The sequence below is a fragment of the Aspergillus pseudodeflectus genome (assembly GCF_044049435.1).
Source record: "Aspergillus pseudodeflectus strain CBS 756.74 chromosome Unknown BJX68scaffold_102, whole genome shotgun sequence".
NCBI lineage: Eukaryota > Fungi > Ascomycota > Eurotiomycetes > Eurotiales > Aspergillaceae > Aspergillus > Aspergillus pseudodeflectus.
In genome coordinates this window covers 251-26,097 of record NW_027263878.1, presented here as the reverse complement: position 1 = coordinate 26,097, position 25,847 = coordinate 251, and the positions used below count along the sequence as shown (strand labels likewise).

Genomic DNA, 25,847 nt, shown 5'->3' with positions numbered 1-25,847 from the left:
AGCTATGCATTCGACTAATAATTATTTATGAAATGTATCACTTCCACTGTTAAAGGATTTGAATTAGGTATATATGGTACGTCCCACCCCTTTAATAATATGAGAATCTTCCACCATCTGGCACGCCGTGGAAACAATATCCATCTCCCACACAGTTTATTCTCATCATTATTTCACTGCGTGGCTTAACCTGTTGCATACTGATAGTATTATATCTGACTATGACGCCGATACAATACCTGTCTGGCAACCCAAATGTTTACCGAGAAGTCACTTATTTCGACGCCCCCGACCAGGAGTGGCGCGTTAACTTTGGAGGCTTGCAGCGAATGGTCATTGCTAGGCTTCAGGAAGAACTTGTTGATGAAGTCAGCCACATAAAGAGCGCAAACTTCACAGTGACTGACCATGGGATGTCCAAAGTCGAATCAATCCTCATAAGATATAGTAAGTACAGTCAGTTTCAGCATTGCCCTGCATACTTACAATCATTGTTTATAGCTAATGCCATTCGGGATTGGGATTACATGAATGAACACGCAGAGAAGACAAATGGCGATATTTCTAAGGATCTATTCATTGTTAGATCTACAAAGAAACTCAGCCATGATTTACTGGTGCAAAAGGATGTGATAGAACCGGATATGAGGGGTGTGTGCATGCCAAAGTATCCACAAGTGGGAGAGACATATTTGCCTGGGAGTCAGAGGAGGTACATGAGAGCAGAGAGAGAGATGATACTCAGGAAGAGATCAAAGAAGGAGAAGGTAAAGTTGTTCCTTGTACTAGCTTTGACTGTCATGCTTTTAATTTCGCCAATGCTAGTGATGGTGCTGCATAGAGACCAAAATGTTGCATTAATAACCACATCAGTCTTTACTGTTGGGTTTGCTTTGGTGGTTGCAATAATGCCTGTCTCATTAGAGGTTGCTATTGGGGTGGTTGCAGCATATGCTGCTATTCTGGGCTCTTTTGTCATTTCAGCACTGTGACTGTTGAATTAAGTCATCTAAAGGACTTTAATGTTTGTTGTATAGCTACAGTATGTGTCATGACTGGTGTTACCACCTAGCGTATGTAAAGCTCAGTCTGCATGCCTCTAGCCCTTGCTAAGCGCTTTGTGTTGTTAGTGGCGAGTACTTGATAGTTATATTGTTAGGCTTTTCAGCGGCGTTTGTTGTATTAAGGCAACAACGTTCCAATCTTTGACATCGAGGAACTCTCCCGACATCAGGCGTAAGCTCTACTATCTTGTGGAAATGCCATGTGTACATTGACAAAATAATCAGCAAGGAATACTTTCTTTAGATCAAGCGGTTGGCCGGGATGATATACTCCGAGCTCGATATCCATAGTCTCTGCCACAAGAATAAGTTACAGCAAGTCTGGTCTGTAAATAAAGGTAGTAAACGCCACCATAGTTGGGGTATTTCCGCAAAAATCATCAAGTAGGCGTTGTAGGATAAGACTTGTGCCTTTCCCATTTTCAATATATTACAGAGCTTTGTTAAGCCAGCTATTGGTCACTCTGGCCCCACAATTCAGGACGCCCTCGACAAGTAAAACGTCCCCTGATGGTGCTGCTGCGCTGCTGCATTCAATAATTCAGGATCATTTGTTGCACCGCTCCTCATCGCCGCATAGGGCCAGATCAAAGACCTCGCGGAATCGCACTCGATAGGATCTCAAAGCCGCACGTCTGTAGAACTGTCTGCAGAACCCCTCTTTTGTTGAGATACTATGCAGTCTCTCTGGATCCAACCACCTCCAGTTCCGAACCCAGAACCTTTGCCTATTGAGTTTCTGTAAGCTGGGGGGTAGGAACAATTTTGGGCAATTAGTCCGAGATCAAGATCACATCAGTAGGAGATATGTGTGGTAGACTAAAGGGACCTGGCGGCGGTACAATGGAGCGCCCAGCAAATTCACCATTGAAGGCACTAGATACAAGTATGATTGGCTTGCCATTGACTCATTCCGTTAATGGACTTGCTTGACTATTCCGCTGCTCAGAAGCTATCATTTGCACGGCTATATTATCCCACGTTTATTGTGACATCAAGCAGAGGGCCCAAGTGCCTCAAGCCTTGATGGGAAAAGATATTTGGTAGGCCAATAATACTGATACTTTCGCTCATCGCTCGCACCCTTTGCCTGGGGCTTTGTCTCTAGGCTAACTTTGTGTAGACTCGCCCGCTTTGTGGTTTTAGTCCAGACTCTTATATCATTATATTGAATATATAGTCCTAGTAACGGCCCGCAGACCCCAACACCCGCATCATCCGTTCGATAGACTTCGTGTAGATTTCAACCCCCTGCTCTTGCAGAACAGTCAACTCCAGTGTCCCCGCTTTCTCAGCAACAAACTTTGCATAGTCGTCTCTAACCGTCCGGTTTAAATTCACCTTGCGCACTCCACGCACTATCGTCTTGAGGAAGAGCTCATCAGAAACAGGATGTGTCCCGTGAAGAACCAAGGGAGTCCCAGCACCAACTGCGCTACCAATGGCACCAAGTCTGGACAAGTATCCAGTTAGCATAACCATGTTGAGTCGACAAATCTATACACCAGAATGAATCTAGGATAGTAGGCGAGAACATACCTCTCAAGATCCCACGCTTTCTCCGCGCCCCCAGCCGGATACCCCCCATGGATATTCCCAAATGAAGGTGCTAGAAACTGCACTCCAGTACGGCGAACAAAAGCCTCTGCATCCTCCGGCCTCGTCAGCGCTGCGCCCATATCAACAGTAGGAAGCCCATCCTCCCCACCATCAATACGGCCCATCTCCGCCTCAATAGTGATATTCAGTTCCCGAGCACGGTCCACGACCCCCTTGCAGAACGCGATATTCCCCTCGTCGTCCTGTGTTGTCGATGCATCTACCATGATCGAGTCGAAAGGGAGCGTTAGCGCATTTTCGACATCTGCGGGCTGGATGCAGTGGTCCAGATGCACAGCTACTGGGACAGTAGCTGCATGCGCGGCATTCACTACGTAGCGGATAAACTCGGGGCCTTGGAAGTGCATTGTCCAGGGGAAGAGTTGGATTATTGCTGCTGAGCGCTGGCGCTCTGCGGCGCGGATGACGGCCATGACGCCGTCGGCGTTGTAGCTGGTGAGTGCTTAGAGGTCGAGTTTAGTGGTTCATTCTCTTTGTCATTTAACTTACCAATTATACGCACCGACGGCATACTCATTCGTGGTAGCATGGTTGAGGATTTGCCATGTGAGGTTTGTTTGAGGATATGTGTGGTCTGCGGAAGAGCCCATTGTGGTTCAATCAATAAATGTGAGTTTTATTTCAAAATTCCCCTCAGATTCCGACGATTATCTACCCATTATTTGCCGTTATAATCGCTATGTTGAGAGACATCGGACTATTCCGTCCTTTCGGCTACGGTCCGAATGTGATCAACTCCGAAGCCCTAACCGGAACTATCCGGTGGCTTGCGGGTGGTCTTACTCCTTCCAGAGCATAGCTGCCATTCAGTGCTCCGGCCCAAAAAAAGCAAGGTATAAGACCCAGAGTAGATGCCGCTATCAGAATATCTGTCTCTTCGTTCTAAGTTTGACAAAAGCGTGATCCTTTATTTGCTTCTATATATCCCCATCTGTCCTTGCTTGATCCTTCCTCCATACTCAAATCGAAAAATCTGCCACTCTCGTCAATCATTTGAGCATCTCTGCATTCCCCTTCTGCCACTTTCCCATTACACTGCCTCATCCACCAATGCTAGATCCCGGAAATAAGGGACAAAAATCACAGAGCGGTATTATCACCTAATTGGACCCTACCGTAAGATTCAGGCTCGCCCTTTGTTATCTAAGATATATGAATATCTTCTGCTATTTATATGTAAACATAATAATCAGAGCTTTACATCTCCTTAAACCGTTGTTGGCCAACTAAAAATTTCTAACAATGACTGACTACTCAATTTTATTCAACACGCTCTCGAAACTGCTTTTGGAATATATAAAGACCCTTATGTATAAGAGTTGTCCGTATACGAAAGCAGGCGATATCAGGTTATTTGAACCACCGTTGGCTGTTGCAAATAGCATCAGAAATGCGTCGTATATCAATTTTCTCGAGGGGCTACAGGTCACTAGCAAACTATGAATCAAGTGCGAATTATGTCAATACGATGTGTTGGTTGAGGACACAAGCGTTACAAATCAATAACCCTTGGACACTTAATTTTCCAAAAAGTTGGGGGTCCAATTTGCTGGGGGCCATAGTATTAAGAAAGCATATAACAGTTATGGCAGCATAGTTTTACTGCGGGGTGGATGGTTTATTAATTATCACGCCTGTGGATCTGGGGGTCCAGGGCCTTCCGCATAGCACCGGGGATGGGCTGGAAAAACTTGACTGGAAGGAGATCCTGACCTGAGCCGAAGGATGTTTTAACCAAGGATCTTTATAGGGCGATGTATAAGGATGTCTCCCGGTAACTCTCTCCGATTACCATGTTTGTTCTATCTTGAGTAATAGGCACCTTGCCCCGACAAAAGAGAAAGTTGCTTCCAAAGATACAAAGACCCTTGACCTTCAATTGAATGTGCATCGACCATAGCATCCAAATCGGTGAAAAATATTATCTCCTGGAATAGTATGTTCAAAGAAGGCAAGGGTATACAGAACGATGACAACAATATGATAGTCTATTTTGGGATTGACCTATACATAACCTACGAAGATACTTCTAAAGACAGAGGATTCTCAGAAAGAGACAACGCCGGAATGCCATACTTCTCAGCAGCCTCAGCAAACATGGCCTTTTCCGCCTCTGCAAACGGAATCCCCTCCTTCTTCCGCTGCTCCCCAAGCCGATACTCCGGCTCCCCAGGGAACAGAACCTCCTCGAAGCCAGGCGCCGGCGCAACACCATGAACCCGCTGAACGAGAGTATCCATGCGTGCCTTGAACTCGTCCACAGAAAAGAAGACATCTGGCTTCAGCGCAATGAAGCAGTGCCCAACATTCTGCGGCCTCGCCTCCTTGTACTGATCGCCCACCTCGCCACCAAATGCAGCCCCTGTCAATACACCGGAGAGGATATCCATGAGAATTGCAATCCCCGACCCCTTCGGTCCCCCAATCGGCGCCATACTTCCATTCAGCGCAACCTCTGCATCTGTTGTTGGGTTCCCATCTGCATCAAGTGCCCAGCCCAGCGGGATATTCTCCCCGCGCCGCGCAGCCCGCCGGATCTTCCCCTTTGCCACAACTGACGGCGCCATGTCAAGCACGTAGGGAATCTGGGCACCCGCAGGTGCCCCCGCAGCAAATGGTGAGATGCCAAGTAGTGTCTCCTTCCCGCCAAACGGCGGCATCTGTTTTGCCGAGTTCGTGAAGACAAGGCTGATCATGTCCTTCTCTAATGCTTGTAGGACGTATGTCGCCGCCATACCAAAATGGTTTGAGTGGTTCACTGTTACCATCCCGATGCCATAGATTTCTGCGCGCTTGATTGCTTCCGCCATCCCGCGTGTCGCGACCACGAACCCGAACCCGTTGTCCCCGTCCAGGTGTGCGACCACGGGGGTTTTCTCCGTGAGCTGCAAGTTCGGGCGCGCGTTTACGAGACCTGCACTGACGCGCGAGAGGTACTGTGGTAGACGGGCGAGGCCATGTGTATCCTGAGTTTCAAATGTAAGCATTATCAAGTCCTGTTATTGGAACAAGGGCGGCGCAGGTTGGGGTAGGATGACCTACCACGCCGCGGATATCGGCTAGCACGAGGCATTCAGCCATTGAACGCGCGTCATCTTCTGCCAGACCAGCTTTGATGAGAAGATCGGTCGCGAATTCCTCGGCCTCGGCCGGGTTGGCGTAGTATCGTGCCTTGCCATATCATGTCAGTCAGTGTGTTGGTGTTTGGAGTTGAGTGTGGTGGCTCTTACCGGGGAAGCCATTCTATTTCTCTTTGTCTATGGATACTGTAAGTGTGTTTGAATGCGAGACCCAAGATCAATCAGACATGGTAAAAGTAGCTATGACTTATGAGGCGATCAACTTCCGATATCCGGAGCTCTCCATGATTGCTCTTCGGATCTATCCGAGTGTCTTCGGTTACGCGCCGAGACCTTTACCGAGGGTCAGGGTTCTCTACCAGCAACGTCATTTCTAACGGCGTGATATCTGGGGTAGAGAAGAGCAGAGAGTAAGCACGGCTGTTCGGGGTTTGGCGTTTAAGATCACATTTTCTACTATTTTATAATAAGTCACGTATCTGTTATGCTACACATGGTCGTCATGTTTACAACATAAATATTATATACGTACTCTTTCTCCACCAGTTTCAAGGAGCTACATGAGAAAAGGAGAGACATCATCTCTTCGGATAGTATATCCACCTTGAGCATAGACTAAGGATAACAGTAGGGATAGCTCTTGAGCAGCAGCATGGATATTATAAAAACACATAGCATTGCTATATATATCTAGCTCAGGTGAGGTTAAAGCTACCTTGTGTTGTCATGTAGTAGGCTCGAGAATTGACTTCGCTAAGCCTATAACGCAGTCGAAAAACATAAGAAGATCTAGTTAACACTGCTTTTTAGGTAGGCGGGTACTGTTAGGAAGGAGGGAGCGAAGGACTGCTTGGTTGACCTCCACAAGACCTCCTATCTTCCTCCGAGCCTCTCCTTAGGTAAGATTCAGCAACCTCCTGGCTCAGTTGAATAGGATGGATCCTGTATCTTCAAAGTTCACCTACAGTACAACGTATATTCGAAGGCAAAACCATTGTCAGTAAACCCCCAGGCATTTCCGTTTTGTCTCCCAAATCCCATGTCAAGTACCCAAGAGCAACACTCATCCTCCTTTGTCACCCCTTTTGGTCCTCCATCTCAATAAGTTTGTCGTACGGAGGGATCATGGCTCGGCAAAGTCAACCTTACTGAGGTCGATAGGAGTGAACAGTATTTACAAGGCCACCTGAGGATATAATCTTGATCCCAAATCATTTATAAAGGTCTAATAAGTAACAGTATTAGAAGATGGAAAGGGACGTAGTATTGTGTTAAGGTCCTAGCGCCAGCCCATATCGCACTCCCAGCTCTATAGCCACATATACTCATCCTCCTCCGCAACCTCAAAATCAAACCGGACCAGATCCTCTTTGTACGGAAACATGTATGTGCTCGTAACCCTATACAGCCCTCATCAGCAACCCAACTCAACTATCGCAAAGGCTCTTTCTGAATTGAAGGTACATACCAGTGATGCTCCTTACTCGCTTGATACTTTTCAAGCTCCTGTAAACTCTCATGTAAACTGACGAGGGCGAATTCAAAGCCTTTACTCCGTTCGATGGGATCGGTGACTGAGGGCCCGCCGACGACGAGGCGATGGCCCTTGACACAGTCGAGGTCTTTGAGTTTCTTGAGTTCGCGGACGAAAGTTTCTTTGTGTTCGGCTGTTACTTCGGGGCGGAATTTGAACATCACTTGATCGGAGCAAGAGGAGGGATATTGTTAGTGCTGGCTCTTTGAAGGAGTCGATGGATATTGAGCGAAGCAGCTTACCCATGTGGACGATTGTCATCTTGAGGGCCTGTGAGGAGGGTTGAGCTGTGCTTAGAGTGTTGGACAATTGAAGACAGATAGTAGAGGATAGCAGTGGAAAGAGCCGAATCGCTGTGAGGAGTGACGCGCGCTTTTAGACTGGTCGATCGGTTAACAAGCGGTGTCCATTCCCTCCTCTCGAAGAGACTAGGGCTTTGTCCGAACCTGTCGGTCTCCTCCCGCTTCACCTTCGGCCCTGATGCGTCCCACGGCCCACATTCCGACCCTTTTTGTTGAACTGAAAGGCGGAGACAGCACCTGTGTCTAGTCGGGCTGGGTGGCACAGTGTCTCCGTTACCCCATGGGGATGGCAGCTCCCCGGACGGGATATAAAAATGTGGTCGTCCTGCATAAATCTCCTCCAATGCAGCCTTGATATCTCCTGCGAGGCGTCTCTTCTCATCCATCTTTAATTTTCCTTATCTTTCTGATCTTGTACCCAGTTGACGACATGGACAATGAAATGGAGCGCGCGGTGAAGCCCTCGGTGAAGCACCATGACCCCGACTCCTCGCTCAAAGAGGGCCTCGAGCAGAACCGACTGGCTCCAGCGCAGAATATGAGCCCAGAAGAAATCACTGTGGTCGAGAAGAGGCTAAAGCGCAAACTTGACCTGCGGTTGCTCTGCTGTGTCTGGGTCATCTTTGTGATGAACTATCTAGATCGGGTATGTCGACACTTTAATTCTCTGTCCGTCTTCAAGCCTCCCCTGCTTGTGCTGACGATTACCATGATCAGAACAATATCTCGGCAGCAAAAGTCGCTGGTATATCGGATTCTCTGAACCTAAGCAGCACGCAGTACGCCACTGCTGTGGCTCTCCTCTTCGTCGGTTACGTCCTGATGCAGATTCCATCGAATATCTTCCTTGCCCAAATAAAGCCCTCGATCTATCTACCCACTGTTATGGCAATCTGGGGCATGCTGTCGGCTCTCGTCGGAGCAGTTCATAACGCATCGGGCCTCTACGCGCTTCGCTTCTTGCTGGGCTTTGTCGAGGCCGCGTTCTACCGTGAGTTAAGCACTGAGAGTAGCAGTCCACTAAAATAAATGCTAATTCATTTTCCAGCCGGAGCCCTCTTCCTTATCTCATCCTGGTACAAACGCAGCGAAATGGGCGTCCGCAGCGCAATCCTCTTCTCAGGCTCGCAACTCGGCAGCGCCTTCTCCGGCCTCATCGGCGCGGGGATAACCGGCGGACTCGAGGGCGCCCGCGGCCTCGAATCGTGGCGCTGGATCTTTATAATCGAGGGCTCCGTGACAGTCTTCATCGCCTGCTTCGCCATCTTCGTTCTACCCAACTACCCCTCCAACACGACCTGGCTGTCACCCGAAGAGCGCGCCGTCGCCGAATGGCGCCTTATCTCCGATGCAGGACAGGTAGACGAGGACGACGAGAAGTGGAGCTACGGGTTTAAAATGGCCTTTGCCGACTGGCGGCTGTACATCTTCGCTCTCATCTTCCTCTGCATCCAGGTCGCGAGCGCGACATCGAATTTCTTTCCGAGCGTCGTCAAAACACTCGGCTTCAGCACAGTCAATACCCTCCTCCTCACCGTACCCCCTTACATGGTCGGGCTGGTCGTGGCAATTGGAAACAACTGGTCCGCAGACCGTCTACAAAACTCCTCGTTTCATGTAATGTGGCCGCTCGCAGTCGCGATAGTCGGCTTCGTCGTTGCCGCCGCATCCCTGAACACAGGGGCGCGCTACTTCGCAATGATCCTCATGGTCGGCGGCGGGCACGGCGCAAACGCCGTCCTGCTAGCCTGGACGCAGAAGACGATGATCCGCCCGCGAATCAAGCGCGCGTCTGCGGTGGCCTTTGTGAATGCATTTGGGAACCTGTCGGGGATCTTCTCGTCGTATTTGTATCCGGATAGCTCGAAGCCACGGTATGTCCTGGCTATGTCTGCCAACTCGGGGTTCTCATTGGGGGTCATTATTCTCGCACTGTTTATGCGGATTGTCCTGCTTAGGGCAAATAGACGCCTTGAGCGAGGGGAGACGACTGTTGCGCAGGAGATGAGGGGGGAGAGTCAGCGGGAGATTGCGGGCGTGTCGGAGGAGGAGAGGGTCGCCAGGAGGGAGGGGTTCAGGTACATTGCGTAGACTAGCAAGACTTGGTAGGGGAGGTGGAATTGGAAGTTCTAGACACTTAGCTGATGCTCTGAACTTCTGTGCGATGTGTGGAGGAGGGTATTGCTGGTATATACCTACTTGTATTGGATGTGGAATGATTTCTTCTTCTTTATCTCTCTTTGTATCTCTCTCTCTCTCTCTCTAGCTTGCAGCCATGTTTGACAACATTTATTTATTTGCTTGCCTACAAACTGAGGGCCTATTTGATTTCTGTCAGCGTAACTGCAAACACGCCGCTACGACTGAATATGGGGTCCATCATGGTGCTCTGGTTGGGATATTCTGAGGACAACTATAATACACCACGGAAACCATGCCCAGTTTCTCCTCCACAATACTTATCCCGAGTTAGTAGAGCAACTACATGCGTTAAATAATACACCGTCAATGACATCTTAGCCACACGGGCTGCTCTGGAAGCAACGTTGCGTACAGAAAGAACCAAGCTTACCTCCTCTTCGCCCTACAAACCCATCCCTCCCATTCCAATTTACTACTCCATCCATCACCTGAACCAACGCACACAGCCAAAAGCAAAGCAAGGTCTACCGCCCTCTAAACTCCCGAAAAACATCCTTGACACTCCTCCCCATTCTAATTCCCTCTGCACACTTCTCATCCGCCTCGACAATCCCCGGGATAACCGCGAGGACATCCTCGACAAGCCCCGCCGGAACCCTTACGACCCCATTCAAATCCGCAACAATGTAATCCCCCGGCGCAATCCAGGCTTCTTGGTGCTCTGATTGTAGCCGCACAGAGACATTCACCTCTGAGGGGCGGCACACTTCGCCGCCGGCGGTTGTCCCCACAGATTTGGCGAACAGCTGGCGTTATTTCCGTCAGTTCCAAGGTCATTGGCAAGGGTGGGTAGAATACATACGGGGAACTTCAACGCACGATGCTCGCCCAGATCGCGGACCCGACCATCAATCACAACCCCCGCCGCACCAAGCGCCTGCGCGCGCAGAGTCATGAGCCCGCCGTAGACGGCGTTGACCTGCGGTGGAGGTTGGCTGATGAAGACGACGGCGCCGCGGGGGATCATGTCTATCTACACAGCGACTCTCGGTTAGAGGACACGTGGCGTGCAGCCCGGGGAGAAAAAAAGAGACATACATAATTTCCCTCGAGCTTCGGCGCAGCCTCGTCGCTCGTGGGCACGAATTTCACCGTAAAGGCTTGGCCCACGATCTTTGTGTCTCCGGACTGGAACTCGGGAGAGTACAGCGTCAGGCCCTCGAGGAAGCCGCCGTTGGGGTATTTGAGTTTTGAGAGACCGTCAGCAACCTACATACTCTCTAGAGATAAGTACTAGGCAGTTGAGTGATATTATTGGGTTGGGGGGGAAGAAACGTACATCGCACGCACCCCATTGCTGGAGGCGCTGGATTATTTGTTCTGCTTCTGAAGGCATTGCCGTGTATACTGTTTGGCTATGCGATTGTATGCTTGACCGATCCTTGTCCTGGTGGTTTTGAGCATCTTTAATTGTGTGTTCCAAGGTTGGATCGGAGTATTCCGAAGCGAAAATCGGATGCGGGATGACTCCGAAGTGAGGGGACCCATTGCATAGACAGTCTCCTCGGCATGTCAGGGGCATGTCATGGGACCTCGGAGTGGGCTAATGTCGCTACTCGCGTACCATGTAGCAAAAGTTCAATCAATTTTAGCTACCTGGGTACAGCCGATTCGAATATGAAAGCGTTATATGGCAAACAGTTGAACCAGCCATCCTATCGGAACAATTTGAAGCGACAATCCATCATGCTCACATTTCTGAAGAGATATACTGCTAGTATGACCCTTGATATCCTCGGAGGCTGTAGTAACATATACACGCAAACTTATTCAGCTGTAAATAAATAATGAAGATGAAAGTTCCCACTACCCGTTCAACCCAGCATCATGTCCACTCGTCTCAAAGCCACCCATAAGATTCGAGTCCCAACTCGCAGGCTGCGCGGTATCTAGCCCAAAGTCATTCAGCCACCCGAGATCGAACAGATCCCGCAAGACCCCAAGTTCATCTATGAGCAGCGACCTGCCTTCGCCATCTACGCCTTGAACCTCTGCAGCCGCACCTAGGGAGGGGTTTCCCATTCCCATCGGATCTGCCCTCTCCATCAGCGAATGCGGCCCCTCTCTCGTCATTGATATAAGCCGTGAGAGCTTCTGGCAGGGCTCCTGCGCCACGGACCACCACTGGCCGAGAAAAGAGAGAATCCGAAGCGCTGTCTCGGTTCTCGCGAGGCATTCTGTCATTGGTCTCAGGCCACAGACGGCCGGGTACGTCCAGAGACAATACAGCACGGTGATAGCGGCGACAAAGATCGAGTGTGCAGTAAGCCATGAGCATTCCAGGTTCGAGAAACGGTGCAACTCTGCACATATTTTGATGATCTGCATGGCACTGTTGAAGCACGCTTGGATGGCGGGCAAGCTCGGATGTGGAATCTGAGGACTCGGTCTGTACAGGAGCAAGATGCATTGGTGATATTTGATCTCGAGGCGTCGCACTGCTGTTGCGGAGAGTGGGTTGGGACCACACGATGGGCGCCCCTGCTGTCTGGCTTGCACCTCCGCTATGAGTGTTGTGCATGCGTGCTCGGCCTCTGCCTGCCACGTAGCGAGGTTATCTCCGTCTGGCCAGGGGAAGCGGCTCGGGGAGCGTGAGACGCGGTATATCATCAATTTAATCTCCGCTACTATTCGGTCAAAGCGGAGTGAGTATATGTAAGGCATGTATGCTGAGGTAACTGGGTTTGTGTTGTTTCCATCCGACGCCCGGCCGGACGAGCGATGCCATCGAGTAGCTGCTTCTTCCACCTCGTTGCTGTCGAGCCCGGGGAAGGGCTGGTCAATCGCTTCATCGCGTAATGTCAGGGGGCGACCGAGAATGGTTGTGAGAGTACGATCCAATGAGTAGGCGGACCAGAACACCTCACTTCTCTGGCTCTGTGACTCTGTACTTCGGGCATCTAGAAACATTTAGCCACAGTTTCGGGGATGGTTTGGGGAACATACAGCTATCGCGCCGTTGCAATCCCAGATCTAGGCAGCTCGCAATGATGGTGTGTACGAGGTACCAAGCGTTGAGCGACTCTGGGTTATAGAAGCTGTGAAGCACCATCAAGAGAAGCACCTGTACGCCTTCGACAGTATCATGAAGGTTTACGTGAGAGCAATTTGCCATGCCGGCTAGGAACAGATTGCGTGAGGAATAATCAGCCCCAAGTCTGGTCTCTAAAAACCGTGCACCGAGAGAAAGGACAAGCAGAAGCTGTGCCGAGGCCAGTCTGATCGGAAGCCGACTACTCCAGGTCGAAGTCTCATTGAAATGCTGGACCTCGCCAAGCAGCGAATAGACAGCATCCTGGGAAATCAGCGGAAAGAAGGGAGTGCCGTCAAAGTATGCCTCTACGAACTGCTGACAGTCCCCGAGCGAGGGTAGATTGACAGGAGGAATGTTATCGAGCACAATCCCCTGCCTTCCACCGTCGGTAGTCGGACAAGGGCCATGCTGTTCCTCATGGAGAAACGATAGTGGCAAGCCTTGCGACTGCGGTACACTCTCGTAGATTAGTCGTGCAAAGGAAACTCCTGACGAGGGCCCTAGGTACTTGGGATCTGTCGTGTTGGAGAGAGACAGGAGGCCGACTTCATGAGCCAGCGGTTGATCGCGAGTGATGCGGCTGGATACGGAGACGGCTGGAGACTCGGCTGCAGACACACGATTGCCCTGTTCTTGATTTGGGGGTAGATTGCTCGGCGTAGGTGGATGTGGGGGAATGATGGGCCCAATCTCCAACTGGGCAGGAGCGAACGGGCTTTGGCTGTTCTCCGAACTGTCCGACTGCGGCGTCTGGCCTCCGATTGCCTCGAGTTCACGCACCCGCTGTTCCAAATAATGCAGTCGACTATTGGTGTGTACTGCTGGTCAGATATTCGAGGACATGGATATGCACCTGGGCAGCTCACCTTCGCGACACTGATCCCAACGCTCGTCCCTCGAAGCACTCGACACCGGCTTTGGCACAATTGGAACAGGCCGGCAGGGCGCCATCGCAGCGGACCTTGCGGCGTCGGCAGCGGACACAGGCGAGCGGCCGCCGCCGGAGAGGGCTCCGATGTGGAGGATTGGGTCCGTTTGGCGGAACTGTCGCGGAACCGGTTGCGAGTGCTGGATCCATCGGATACGAATTGTGTCTGACGTGCTCCATCTTGTGGATAGATCGAGTGGGTTGCTCATTGATGTTCAAGAATCAAGTCTCGAGATTGGAGCAAGAAAGCAGAGAGACTGGAGGCCAAACGAAGGAAACAGACCGCAGCGGAGCGATCCGACGGTTTGAATGGTTCGCATGGATCCGAGGCCACGGTGGATCATTTCGGAGCTACCCGAGGCCTGCGGAGGAGCCGTTGAATGTCTACAGATGTGGAGAGACTCCCCTTGGGGAAACATGTGGAGTTGGACATAAAAGGGGCACATTGTCAGGTACTCCGAAGGTTCTGAGTGGACCTGACACCAGATCCACAGAACCATGGCTCCGTTCTATATTTCTTGGGTGGTATGTTCCGCGTCCCCAGAGTCTCAAAGGACATTCGGTTGACGTTTGCAAGATATCCCTATTGCTCAGCATGGCTGTGACCAAAACCAGCGCAGACCTGACTGTTCCCAAGCATGCATGGTACCCATATCTCAGCCTGATTTGCCAGGGTCTCCGCTTCAACTAACAATACCTCAGGGACTCTCACATCCATATCATCGAGCCTGACAAGTTTCCGCTTGAGCCGAATAGAGGTATAAACAAACCAATCGTCTCAAGAAATCGACTATCTACTAACTGCCTTTACTTGTCCAGATTACACCCCAAAGACAGCAAGCCGCCAGCAGGCCGCTGCCTTTGAATCCTCTATTGGCGTCGAACACGCCGTAGTCGTTCTTCCCAGTGTCTACGGGTCAAACAATACTATCCTCCTCGACGCGCTCCGTTACTTCAACGGCTCCTACCGAGGCGTATGTGTTCTTGACGATACACTAGCAGAGACCGACAACAAGACCCTCCAGACATTCCACGATGCCGGTGTTCGCGGAATTCGCCTGAACTATGGGAACTCTGGCACGGACGCCGAGATCACCGCCGCCGTAATCCAAGCAGCTGCTATCGCGCGTATCCACGACTGGGTTGTGCAGCTGTGGGTTCCCATCCGCGCATTCAAAGCTCTGCGCGACATAATACCTACTCTCGGAATTCGTGTAGCTGCTGACCACTACGCCCATGCTACCGTCGGCTCGCGCACAAACGACACCCGCAACACAATTGACCCCTTCACAATCGAGGGATTTCGAGAGGTCATCGAGCTAATGCAGGACCACCACCTCTTCGTCAAGATTTCTGCTCCCTACCAGAACTCAAAGCAGGAGCCGTTATATAGCGACATGCGAGTTGTTGCACAGACGCTTATGCTCCATGGACCTGACATGGTCGTTTTTGGTACGGACTGGCCTCATACCGCGAGCAAGGAGGGGAATGGACCAGGCGGGCCGTTGGTGCCTTCTGACTATCGGGATATTGATGATGCGGAAATCTTGGAACAGACGCTAGAGTGGGCGGGCACGCAGGAGCAGGTACAGAGGTTGTTTGTGGATAATCCGCGGAGGCTGTGGGGGTGGACTGATCCTGATGCTTAGGGGGAGAGTGGTCTTTTCCGTAGTATGGGTGGATATACTGGCAGAATAATGATATGGACACAAATATGGAATAAGAGTCAGAGAAAGATGTTCAAATGAATTATCTTGCGCACAAAACGAACGAAAAAAGGCCTAGGCAACAAGCAAAAATACGACATTGACAAGGACCTCGCCACCTCTTCAGTCATAATACCCCGCCAACACCTCATCCGTCCAGTCGCAAAGTCTGTTGGCCAAGTCATGATCCTTCGCTGCCTTATCAAGCCCGACGACAAAACGCCCCATTCCGAACCCCATCCTTGACACTCGTCGCCGCCCAAAGCTGATTCGGATCCCCTCCGCTGGCGTAACCATGTTGTGGAAGGACGTCGCCCAAACAAATGCCTGCCATGGCAAGCTCAGACCCTCCACGAGCCCTATGTTGATGACCCCCGGGTGCACAGATACTAAAGAGATGTTTAGGGATTAACTGGCCAGCTCGCGTGTGTATAGCATGTTGGTGAGCTTGTGTTGCTCGTAGCGCACCCAGGAACCGAAGAGGCTCTTTTACATGGTGCGGAGGGTATTAAAGCAGAGCCGTTGCATGGGTGCATCTTGAAGCCAAGGGAGGTTAGGAGCATCACGTGGACGTCGCCTGAAAGACTTGCCGTAGACTGCAGAACGGGCAGCAGCCTCTGAATCAGAAGCGCATGGCCCAGGTGGTTTATCCCAAGGATGGAGCGACTGCACCATATCCTTGGGCTCCATAATAATGATCAAGCCAAAGGTGTTTGCCTTCAAATTAGTGCTGATGACTCCATTGCCGCCTATATTCTGAAGAATGCAATGGGACGTCGTCGTTGTTGTAGTTGCAGCAGTGGTGGCAGTCACCGTAGCTTTGGTCAGCTGGCGGCAGTACCGGTATCCGGGTTTGAGTTGACAGTGGCTGGGATCAGCCGCGTTTTCATCGTAAGAGAGGGAGGGGTTCCAGGAGACGAATTCTGTCACGTTCACTGCAGCAGGGATAAATCAATTAATCCGGCTTTGTCACTTCTGGAGGAGGATTATGCTCCGTCTTCTCAACATCGTATATGCTTGCCAGGGGTCTAAAATTAATCCGACATGTTCAATTAGGACGGAATGACTACCAGCTGCGGCGCCTTCTATCTCGTCAAAACTAACGACGGATGCTACGACATCGCAAAAGCGAACAATATTACGTTAGACCAGCTATATACCTGGAATCTGGCCCTGAGCGGGGACTGTACGGGCTTGTATCCCACTTATTACATCTGTGTGGGCCTGATTGGTAGCACCACCACCACCACCACAAGTGCCACAACGGCAACATCGTCCGGGGGAGTTTCAACGCCCACTCCAACGCAGGCTGGAATGGTCGCGGGCTGCTCATCATTCTACTACGTTCAAAACGGCGATGGCTGCTACAATGTCGCATTGAATAACGGGATCGCTCTGGACAATCTGTATACATGGAACCCAGCGTTGAATGGCGATTGTTCTGGTTTGTGGCCGGAGTATTATATCTGTGTTGGCGTTGGCACGACTGCGACTTCTAGTGTTACAACTACAACTACAACTACTACCACTACCAATACGCGGCCTGTCGCAAGGCCCACTCCCACCCAGGCCGGCATGGTAGGCAGCTGTAAGTCATTCTACTACGTTCAAAGCGGTGATAGCTGCTACGATGTCGCGGCGAGTAACGGCATCGCCCTGGACACGTTATATGACTGGAATCCAGCGCTAGGTGGAGATTTCAGTGGGTTGTGGCCGGAATATTATATCTGTTTGGGGGTGTAAATACCTACATGCCTACCGGCATACACTTATATACACAAAGTATAGTAGTCGCCAAGGCACGGGCATAGATAGTACACGCTCAAACGAACCAATCAGTCGTCTTCCGCTGCTGTACTCAAAAGCTTATTTTCCAACCGCAGTAGTAGTTGACAATGACCAGCTACTTCTACCGCCATAGTACCAGGTACCTACGTACTTGCAATTACTGCATTCGAAAAGGTGGCGGCCAAATTCCATCCCCTTCCCGCCCCTCCCACTTTCTATACGAAACCGTGACCGCATGATGCAACTGGCTCAGCTCCGAGGTATACCGATAGGGCTTCTGTTTTGCCTCGCCCTGGAGATCGCGCTGGACCAGCCGCGCAAATAGTGTTGGGATATGTTTAATGTCAACCTTTAGCGCTGCTTGAGCTCCAGTCCCAGCCTTATGTTGGAGTACAGGCTCAGGCTCAGGCTCAGCTAACCAAACATACGGTCTCGCCGTTTCGCGCGATGCGAACGCCTCATTATCCACATACAGGAAGGCGTCACGTCGAAAGCCATCGGGGATCTCGGAATTTGACAGCATTGTGCGAAGTCGGCTCCCCAGTGTCCTCGGGTCCACAACGTCGCTCCCTCTATCCTCATCACCTGACGTTGAAGGAACAGCCACCCAGTGCAAGGCGAACCGGGCCCTTGTCTCGGCCTTGACCAGGCTAGTGGCATAGTGCAAGGTGTGGTATATAGCCGTCTCAATCTGGGATTTGTACGAAGCAAGACGACCCTCTCTCGCTCCCGCTCTTTGTTCGTCTTCTCCTTCCTTTTCCGAGTAGAATACCACCAAGCCAAATCGATCGCCTGCGGTCGAGCTGGAACCCAGCACGTGGTCCTGCCAGGGTACCTTCATTGCAGCCTTGATATTCCTGATATCATCATCATTCATCACCTCCTCCGCCGCCTGCCGCACGTCGTCCCATCGCTTCTGAACAGCCACCGCCACTTTTCTCGCAGCCTGGACATCGTTGGTTCTTGCCGCCTCTATCGCTCGCTTCTTGAGGTCCCTGTCTTCAGGACTGAGTCGCGCAATCTCGTTGATGAACTTCATGCCTTGCTTCTGGACTGCACCAGATACGCCGACTATTAGGATGCTGGCTTCTAGTTCGCTCAGGGGGAGGTCTGCAAGACTGATGATGTTGTCATCCCTGTTGTTGTCATTATTGGCGTCATTGGTATCGTTGAGTTTACTGTTGATCGCTTTGGCTATTAGCTCGTCCATGGACAGTCCGCAGGCCCCTCGGCAGAGCTCGTCTTCCTCCTCTGGTGGCGGACGTCTGGTGATGACGCGGCGTTCGTGATCGGTTAAGGAGTCAGGATCGGCAATGGCGCGGCTGTACAGGGCGCGGGTTGCCTCGTCGAGCACGAGAGGCGTTGTGTCTATGGTTATCGGGGCAGGGGGTGGGACTCCCGCAGGTATAGGGATCCCGATAGACATGTTGGTAGAATGCAGACTTGAAAAGGAAGGTTGGAGTGCAGGCCAGCGGAGGCGTGGAGGTGATCTTAATGGCGGGGTGGTGTAGCACGTGACGGGGCGTCATTGCTGTCTTGGGAAGTTGGGAATAACTAGGCTCTTCCTAGGCTGCAGGGTCCGGAAGTCGAATCATGCAAATACATATTGCTGGAGCAGATGAGCTATAGAATTTTGTTTGCCTGCGGGATACGAACCTGTAGTTCCATAATCCCATCATTTGGCTCTTGGTCAAAGGATGCAGGCTGGATTGGCTCGAGACGGCGAGGCAAATATCACCTGGAAATACTTATTCTGTTGCCTTCTGGTCTGCTAGAAATTGTTCTCACGCCTTCTATCTTAACATGTTCCCTACGGTCTATCCATCTCCCTACAATCCATATATCGATCATAACCGCACCTAATCCTCAATATTTTTTTGCTTCTGATTGCATGTGAGATAACAGGAATAGACCCAACCCGCCTAGCAAAGGAATGTCTTTTAACCTCCTCGATGCCGGTATCATTACTTCAATTTCACCCGATGAACACGAGACATATGATCTCTCAACTTATCCTTACGCGAAAATGCTTTACCACAGAGATAAGTCTGGCATAGGAACGCCTGTGGCGCAACTTGAATGGTCTTCATATGCCGCATCGGATCGATTTCCCGGCGGAAGACGTGGGTTGAAGTGCAGTTCTCCCATTTGCAGATGAATGCTGACTGTTTCTCTGGACTGAAGTAGAATGGGATTAGCGGATGGACGAGGTGAGAACAATCGTGAAGGGAGATTTCAGCTGACCTTGGCGGAGTAGCTAACTCCTGCTGGGGCCACGACAACGGTTAGTCGACTAGTACTTGGGGAGCCTCTGAGAGGTGCATATCGACCCCGTTGTTTTCCAACAAGAGTGTCCTGCCTCCGACGGATCTAGTCTTAGAGCATGTGTTGAAGCTGAAACAATCAAGACCTGTGTCGTAGAGATGGTGGGCGGAAACCGTGTTCTCGGTACTAGGCATATACCAAGTCGGTAAAGGTGTCTGCGCATGTTTGGGGTCGCCAGAAGGTGGAAGAGTGAGCCGTATGCATTTTCGTTCGGTGCTTCCATGGTTGGGTTCCGATGTGTAGGTGCCTTGAGCCATGGGAATTCAGGCGCGTCGGTCATATCGAAGGACAGAGTACTCAAAAGTATACAATATAATTTGATGGCTGAGACTTATGACGGAATCAGCTGCACGTGGCTAGTGTGCCATGGCATCCCTGAGTTCACTAAAGTCACTGAATTTTAGCCCATGCTGTCACTGTGCATGCGTATGTCATCAACCTTAAGCTACATCATCTCCCAACAAAACCGCGCCTTACTTGCAGCGATACTTTATCCGTGGATAGCACAGTGGAATCTGTAGAATCTCGTGGTCGGTCGGGCACTGATACTCCCGCTTCCTCCGTGGGTCCTGAGACGGCGAACATCGACCCGCGATAGTTGGAGCCCAATAAATCCAAGGTTACAGAGACTCTGCTGCGTCGCTCAAAGATATTGCGACTTTGATGAGAGCGTTGAAGGATACTTGTGTTGTGTTAAGTGTACATTTGTTGGTACAGCATCTGTCCGGATAGCTAGTTTTATATACTTTCCAAAAGCACCCAATCTACCTTGGACCTGCCTCGTACATATTGTATACAGGGTATCTATCTATCGCAAGACACTTAAGCCACTAAAATATGACAGCCTTATGCCATAGATAATCACAACAACGCTCAGCTAAGATACTCCCATTGCACTGTCGGAAGTTGACAGAGACCAGAGAATCAGAGCCAAAGATATCTCCGTAACAAGGCAAGAGTTTGCTCCAGGCACTCACGCACGCAGGAAATACATTCGCATATCGCTAATGAATCGATTTGTTCGGTTTAGATTTTGGTTGAATGCCGTAAGCGAACATATCTAAACTAGAGACCATTATCTGCGACCCAGGACTGGTCATCATCGATGCTGTCTGAGAGAAGTCTGCAATGGCTGAAACACTAGTGCCTTCAGCACAATTGTTGGGTTTGAGCCTACGTAACTCTGATTGACTTAACTACCGCCCATCCCCCACTTCAGTGCTTCAAGGCCTCAGCCTCTTTCAGCGCCAAGGAACTGGAAGATGGGCGTTGGTGCACGCCATTGGCCCTGAACGATGAAGAAATAAGCCAGATTCCCGCAATGAATTTTACTTATAGGTACGCAGGCATCAACTTGGTGTAGGGCGGTCTAGAAGAAAGAGTGGGAGTGGAAAAGAGCACGGCACTAAGTAAAGGAAATAAAATCGTAATTATAGCACAGGTTTAAGCATCTAATCAGGCGAGCATATTAGCAAAGGAGGAAAAAGTGTTAATTTTAGTAATACAGTATCACTCTGCTCTATACACAAACCACTCCTTTCACGTCAGAAAAGACCATGGCAGGAAGAACATCGAGCGATGAGTTAAATTGCCTGGCATTCCATAATTGAGTAGGTGGAAGAGGGGATTGTCAAGGAGACTACGGCAGGGTCTTCGATGTATGGAGATGGAGCGACTAATTTCTAATGCTGATAAATTAATTCTTCTTGGAGATACTCGGTATAACATGACCAGTTCAAGCTTGTGACAAGCATCCCATTTCAGCCGCAGAATGCCTGGAGTGGGGGCCTCTAATCTCCAATCCCTCAGCTTGACTTGTACCTAAACTAACCCCTTTTGTTCTCTAGCTAGGCAGGTAGGCTCTTGCCCCTGCTCCAATTTTCTTTCTCTCTCTCCCTTCATCCTCCTTCCTCGATCCCAGAAAAAAACCATGCATAACCAGCACAATGTCCTCCCGCAACCACTGCACAGGGGGCGTAACCTTCAACCAAATCTATTCCAACGCAATCACCGAATGGCCCTCCAACCTGCCTGGCTACATCTGCAAAACCCCGCCCGTGGGCCCCAACAGCGACTCGCGCCTCGCGCACTGCTGCTCCGGCCCCGTCTACAACATCACCGCACCCACAACCCCCGACGACCCGGCATACCCGGTGACATGCGCAACACTCTGCCAGATCGACCCCGCGCTAGACGCGAAGGACGAGGATAACCCCTACGGCTGGTCTAACCTCTTCATGTGCCTCACGGATGGCGGGCGGCTCGCCAGCGACAAGGAGACGGTCTGTGACTGGGTTCAGGCGGAGAATGGGGAAAGTGCGCCGAGTACGTTCGACTCGACACCGACGTGGCCTGCTTGGACTAGTTATTGGACTTCCATCGTCTATTCGACGGATGATAGCGATCATACGTCGTATCTGGAGCCGCTTACGTATTGGGAGCCGTTGTTAGATATTGTTTCCGGCGGCGATGACACTGCGACGGCGGTCGGTCAGAGTTCCGGCGCTCACACTACGACTACGATTACGACTGCGACGACTGCTACTGCGACGCCGTTCGAGATGGCTCTAGAGAGCCCGACGGCTGAGGCTCTAGAGTCTCCATCAACGACAAGTGCGCCTGCGTCCTCGTCCCTTGTGGCGGAAGAAGGCACTATGCCAACTACATCGCGTGGTACAAGTCTTGTTGTAGACAGACTCGCTGCAGCGCTGGCGGTGTTTGGCCTTCTCTGTGCTGTGTTATGACACAAAAACTCGTTTTCTTTTCGAAGCCGCCAGGGTACTGCCTGCCAAAGTCATACTAAACCACAGAGTCGATTATTATCACATCCCCTACAAATATCTCTCCAGACGACAGAAATGGTGCGCCTCCGCAGATACCGACAACTAGCGCCACTTCAATCCTTTTGTAGCTGATTTTCAAGCTTGACGCTACGCTGGGGGGAACTCCCTTTCCCATCCCAGGCATATAGCACACAACTAAATTATGGCCTCCAATCCTCCCGTTGATATATGCATTGTCATCGCCTGTTTGTTCCCCGTAGTATTCGCCCAACCGGTCGTAAGTTTTGTCAAAGAGCTCCTCAACCGCCTCTGCTTCGAGGGTCAGCGCGCAGATGATCGCGATCGCAAATTTGTCTCGACTGAATGAGCGCATCTAGGTAAGCGGAAGCGACAAATAAATCTAGTAGTTTCGAGTGAAGATTCGGTCAGCTTTATTATCTCAAATGAAGCGATGGCTGTTGTTGAAGAGCTAAAGCGGAGAACTCTCTGGTGAGCTAGACTCGACGACCTTGAGCCTCACCGGCCTGTCCCGTGATGCGGTCTTCGCCAGATGTCTGCATTAGCCGCCTGGAGGAGGGGAAAGCACGAAAGGAAGAGCAACTTGGCTCTGCGATTGAAGATAGAACTCCACATCCATGACGAGAGGTCTTGTGGTTTTCGTCTTTCCAAATCGAAGGAAAACTCAGCCAAACGCCGAGTTTTATAAGGAGGTTGATATGGAGTAAGGAAAGAATCCTTTGGCAAGAAACGGCACTCTCCCCGTCCAGGTCGCAGGTTTCCAACACGTGACCGACATTATCCAGCTTCACTATCGGCTCGGCTAAGATTGCCAAGCACGAAACTCCACATCGCCAAAACACGCAGCTTCTCTTTGGCCACCACATACATTGGGCGAAGATACCCTGTTGGGAATGGTCCAGAATCTCTCACCGCGGAACAGGCTACTGCCCGCTCTGAAAGTCCAAGGGTTGAGCTTGCCCAATATGAAGATCGAGCGATTACCTTCGACGATCCAGGTTTCAATAAAGCAGACTTTTATTGCTCGCGAGTCTGCTTGGTTTGAGAATGCAGCTAATCGCTGCGAGCACGGAAAGACTGGCTTCCTCAGCGCGACTAATATCGGCCTGATCTTCGGCACCTCACAAACTCAACAAAATTTGATTACTAAGTGGAGAATGAGTGAAGGCGATCGAGGGCGAACTCAAGAGGACCTCGATATAAACAGCTTTAGACCTTGCTGGCTGTCTGCTCCGTGTCGTCCGTCCTCGCTGAAACCAAGAAATATACTTTTTGAGGTACCCCGGCCCTGTAAAGAAAAATCAAGTTCTCAAGAGGGCCCGGTTAATTCCCGAGGATCCAGCTTCCAATGGAATAGGCTCTTGTTGGCCGCGAGTCTGTATGGCTGAAAATGCAATTGATCGCCGAAGGACTCGCAGACTGCTCGTCAAGCATATGGTACGCACAGAAACATTCTTTCTCTAATGCTCAGCTTCATGCTACCGTGCAAATTTCCATTGGGTCCAGACCTCGTTGCTCACAGAGATTCACAGTAATGAAGATATTACAAAGTAAGAACCTTCTTAGGTATGCTACTCCTTACTTACTGCCAGGGTGTCAGCCTTGCATGAAACGTCAAACTGGTCGCATCAATGGAGTTGCTGCTTGAGTCTCTGCGTTTACTGATTTCTCTGTCACAGACTGCTAGGAGATTTATTCGATCGACGTTTGGGCATCCCTGTGGGCCGTAGACTCGTTTTTGATTAATCGACCCCCTTAAACTACAATCGTAGGCAAATCTTGCTTTGTTGCGCTTTCGGAAGGCTCAGGTGGGATGAAGGGGGCAGTGCGTATGCAATCATACCTTGCTATGCACCTTGGGTGGGCACATCGATGGCCCTTGCAGTCGATAAATCCATGGCATGTTTAGTGGGCAAGAATATCACGCCTCGGTGTCGCTTACTATCTGACAACACCTGTAAGATTATAGATAGACAGCCACTCTTACACGAGTAACTGATACCTCCCCCTTTCCCATTACCTATCAATTGATTACTAAGTTCACTCACCTACAACATCTCTGGACATCGTGGTACCGAGAGAGCTTAGAACGGATTCTCTTGGGGACCTATGCACCTATGAGCAACTTGAAATTTTGAATTCGGTTGACTCTCTGCGAACTCAAGGAATCAGTCATTATGTCTCCCTCCCCCAGATTATCGTTTGTGGAGACCAGTCTTCGGGCAAAGGCTACGTATTGGAAGCCATTTCTGGGGTTTCCTTTCCTGTCAGAAGCAGTCTCTGTACATGGTTTCCCACAGAGCTTGTCCTCCGCAAGCATCCACAAGCCAGCGTTAAAGTCTCCATTGTGGCCCATTAATCACGCACTGAGATGGAGCAAGAACGCCTGAACAGCTTCTGCGAGGAGCTTGACGACTTTAAGGAACTTCCAAATCTAATCGAGAATGCGAAGGCAGTCATGGGAATTTCGACACATGGGAGGGCATTTTTCAATGATATCCTTGGCATGGAGATCTCCGGTCCCGATAGACCTCATTTGACGATTGTGGATCTGCCATGCCTCATTCATTCGGAAACAAAGCTCAAATCAGCTGCAGATGTTCAGCTTGTTCAGGATGTGGTCCAGTCCTACATGCGAGAGCCGCGTTGTGTCATACTCCCGGTAGTATCGGCCAAAAATGACTTTGCCAACCAGATCGTCTTACGGCTTGCCCGAAACGCAGATGAAGCTGGAACTCGAACCCTTGGTGTTATCACAAAGCCAGATATGCTAATAGCAGACTCTGAGAGTGAGGCTATGTTCCTATCCCTAGCCAAGAATCAGGAGGTTAAGTTTAGGCTTGGCTGGCACGTGCTCAAGAATATGGATTTAGAGAAAGGAAACTGGACACTGGAGACGATGAGGTCGGTATTACTTATTAAAGGTTACACCGTCCTAGCTTTTTCTTCCCCTTCCATCTCCATCTTGAAGCACCCATGGGCACCGCCGGTACTGGGTTTGGCTGAGGTAGTCTAGACCGCTACCATTAAAGCTTGCTGCTGCCGCAACAGAAAGTAGTTGGGCTCGACGCGCTAAAAGCTGGCATTGACGCGCTAGTCTGCCTCAGGCATGAAGGCGGGTGGACTTTGGCCCGTGCCCCAAATTCTATGTTAAATTTACGCCTGTATTTACCTTACCACTTTTTTACTTTTAATACCTTTACTATTAAATTAATATACTTCGTTCTAAAGGATAAACGGCAGCCTATAAAGGAGTGAAATAACCCTTAATTAAGATAAGGTACTTGTAAAATACTTTAAAAGCACTTATTAAGTAATTAAGTAGGTAATTCTACTAGGCTAATAGCATATTTAATAGGTTTATAGATATATATAGAGAATATATATGTGAACCGCAGCTAATATAACTGCGGGTATAACGTATATGAAGCGGAATATGAGGGTTCAGAACGTGTGTATTGGT

At 50.3% G+C, this 25,847-nt stretch overlaps 12 protein-coding genes across 12 annotated transcripts; 6 read left to right on the top strand and 6 right to left on the bottom strand.

Annotated features, from left to right (window-relative positions):
* Window positions 1–2,246: 2,246 nt before the first annotated feature.
* BJX68DRAFT_273193 (class II fructose-bisphosphate aldolase) lies at window positions 2,247–3,274 on the bottom strand (the record flags this gene model as incomplete). Its single annotated transcript, XM_071047385.1, has 3 exons — window positions 2,247–2,517; window positions 2,604–3,116; window positions 3,174–3,274. The coding sequence occupies 3 exons, from the start codon at window positions 3,272–3,274 to the stop codon at window positions 2,247–2,249; spliced, it is 885 nt and encodes a 294-aa protein (XP_070892410.1).
* Window positions 3,275–4,699: 1,425 nt separating this feature from the next.
* On the bottom strand, window positions 4,700–5,926 carry BJX68DRAFT_273192 (Ldh family oxidoreductase; the record flags this gene model as incomplete). The annotated part of the gene is made up of 3 exons (XM_071047384.1): window positions 4,700–5,650; window positions 5,727–5,855; window positions 5,915–5,926. The coding sequence occupies 3 exons, from the start codon at window positions 5,924–5,926 to the stop codon at window positions 4,700–4,702; spliced, it is 1,092 nt and encodes a 363-aa protein (XP_070892409.1).
* Window positions 5,927–7,073: 1,147 nt separating this feature from the next.
* On the bottom strand, window positions 7,074–7,559 carry BJX68DRAFT_259682 (Dabb family protein; the record flags this gene model as incomplete). The annotated part of the gene is made up of 3 exons (XM_071043746.1): window positions 7,074–7,164; window positions 7,233–7,461; window positions 7,541–7,559. 3 exons carry the CDS (start codon window positions 7,557–7,559, stop codon window positions 7,074–7,076), a joined length of 339 nt encoding a protein of 112 aa, XP_070892408.1.
* Window positions 7,560–8,030: 471 nt separating this feature from the next.
* BJX68DRAFT_273190 (major facilitator superfamily domain-containing protein) lies at window positions 8,031–9,691 on the top strand (the record flags this gene model as incomplete). Its single annotated transcript, XM_071047383.1, has 3 exons — window positions 8,031–8,246; window positions 8,318–8,591; window positions 8,649–9,691. 3 exons carry the CDS (start codon window positions 8,031–8,033, stop codon window positions 9,689–9,691), a joined length of 1,533 nt encoding a protein of 510 aa, XP_070892407.1.
* Window positions 9,692–10,266: 575 nt separating this feature from the next.
* Window positions 10,267–11,138, bottom strand: BJX68DRAFT_259680 (RraA family protein; the record flags this gene model as incomplete). The annotated part of the gene is made up of 4 exons (XM_071043745.1): window positions 10,267–10,548; window positions 10,605–10,775; window positions 10,841–11,011; window positions 11,082–11,138. 4 exons carry the CDS (start codon window positions 11,136–11,138, stop codon window positions 10,267–10,269), a joined length of 681 nt encoding a protein of 226 aa, XP_070892406.1.
* A 470-nt stretch (window positions 11,139–11,608) lies between these two features.
* BJX68DRAFT_259679 (fungal specific transcription factor domain-containing protein) lies at window positions 11,609–14,108 on the bottom strand (the record flags this gene model as incomplete). The annotated part of the gene is made up of 4 exons (XM_071043744.1): window positions 11,609–12,702; window positions 12,749–13,641; window positions 13,703–13,880; window positions 14,048–14,108. The coding sequence occupies 4 exons, from the start codon at window positions 14,106–14,108 to the stop codon at window positions 11,609–11,611; spliced, it is 2,226 nt and encodes a 741-aa protein (XP_070892405.1).
* A 251-nt stretch (window positions 14,109–14,359) lies between these two features.
* Window positions 14,360–15,413, top strand: BJX68DRAFT_259678 (uncharacterized protein; the record flags this gene model as incomplete). The annotated part of the gene is made up of 3 exons (XM_071043743.1): window positions 14,360–14,409; window positions 14,467–14,522; window positions 14,584–15,413. The coding sequence occupies 3 exons, from the start codon at window positions 14,360–14,362 to the stop codon at window positions 15,411–15,413; spliced, it is 936 nt and encodes a 311-aa protein (XP_070892404.1).
* Window positions 15,414–16,532: 1,119 nt separating this feature from the next.
* BJX68DRAFT_273186 (uncharacterized protein) lies at window positions 16,533–17,213 on the top strand (the record flags this gene model as incomplete). Its single annotated transcript, XM_071047382.1, has 1 exon — window positions 16,533–17,213. The coding sequence occupies one exon, from the start codon at window positions 16,533–16,535 to the stop codon at window positions 17,211–17,213; it is 681 nt and encodes a 226-aa protein (XP_070892403.1).
* On the bottom strand, window positions 17,163–18,701 carry BJX68DRAFT_249988 (uncharacterized protein). Its single transcript, XM_071042191.1, has one exon. It carries the CDS (start codon window positions 18,682–18,684, stop codon window positions 17,416–17,418), a length of 1,269 nt encoding a protein of 422 aa, XP_070892402.1. The 5' UTR covers window positions 18,685–18,701; the 3' UTR covers window positions 17,163–17,415.
* Window positions 18,702–21,387: 2,686 nt separating this feature from the next.
* BJX68DRAFT_25370 (uncharacterized protein) lies at window positions 21,388–22,355 on the top strand. The gene has a single exon (XM_071042756.1). It carries the CDS (start codon window positions 21,530–21,532, stop codon window positions 22,325–22,327), a length of 798 nt encoding a protein of 265 aa, XP_070892401.1. The 5' UTR covers window positions 21,388–21,529; the 3' UTR covers window positions 22,328–22,355.
* Window positions 22,356–23,062: 707 nt separating this feature from the next.
* Window positions 23,063–23,869, top strand: BJX68DRAFT_25384 (uncharacterized protein). The gene has a single exon (XM_071042794.1). It carries the CDS (start codon window positions 23,278–23,280, stop codon window positions 23,770–23,772), a length of 495 nt encoding a protein of 164 aa, XP_070892400.1. The 5' UTR covers window positions 23,063–23,277; the 3' UTR covers window positions 23,773–23,869.
* An 822-nt stretch (window positions 23,870–24,691) lies between these two features.
* Window positions 24,692–25,545, top strand: BJX68DRAFT_25367 (P-loop containing nucleoside triphosphate hydrolase protein). Its single transcript, XM_071042751.1, has one exon. It carries the CDS (start codon window positions 24,756–24,758, stop codon window positions 25,398–25,400), a length of 645 nt encoding a protein of 214 aa, XP_070892399.1. The 5' UTR covers window positions 24,692–24,755; the 3' UTR covers window positions 25,401–25,545.
* The last annotated feature ends 302 nt before the right edge of the window (window positions 25,546–25,847 follow it).

Coding starts and splice junctions, on each gene's coding strand:
- BJX68DRAFT_249988 (XM_071042191.1), bottom strand. CDS start 18,684: ATGTCTATCGGGATCCCTATACCTGCGGGAGTCCCACCCCCTGCCCCG.
- BJX68DRAFT_25370 (XM_071042756.1), top strand. CDS start 21,530: ATGTCCTCCCGCAACCACTGCACAGGGGGCGTAACCTTCAACCAAATC.
- BJX68DRAFT_25384 (XM_071042794.1), top strand. CDS start 23,278: ATGGTCCAGAATCTCTCACCGCGGAACAGGCTACTGCCCGCTCTGAAA.
- BJX68DRAFT_25367 (XM_071042751.1), top strand. CDS start 24,756: ATGGAGCAAGAACGCCTGAACAGCTTCTGCGAGGAGCTTGACGACTTT.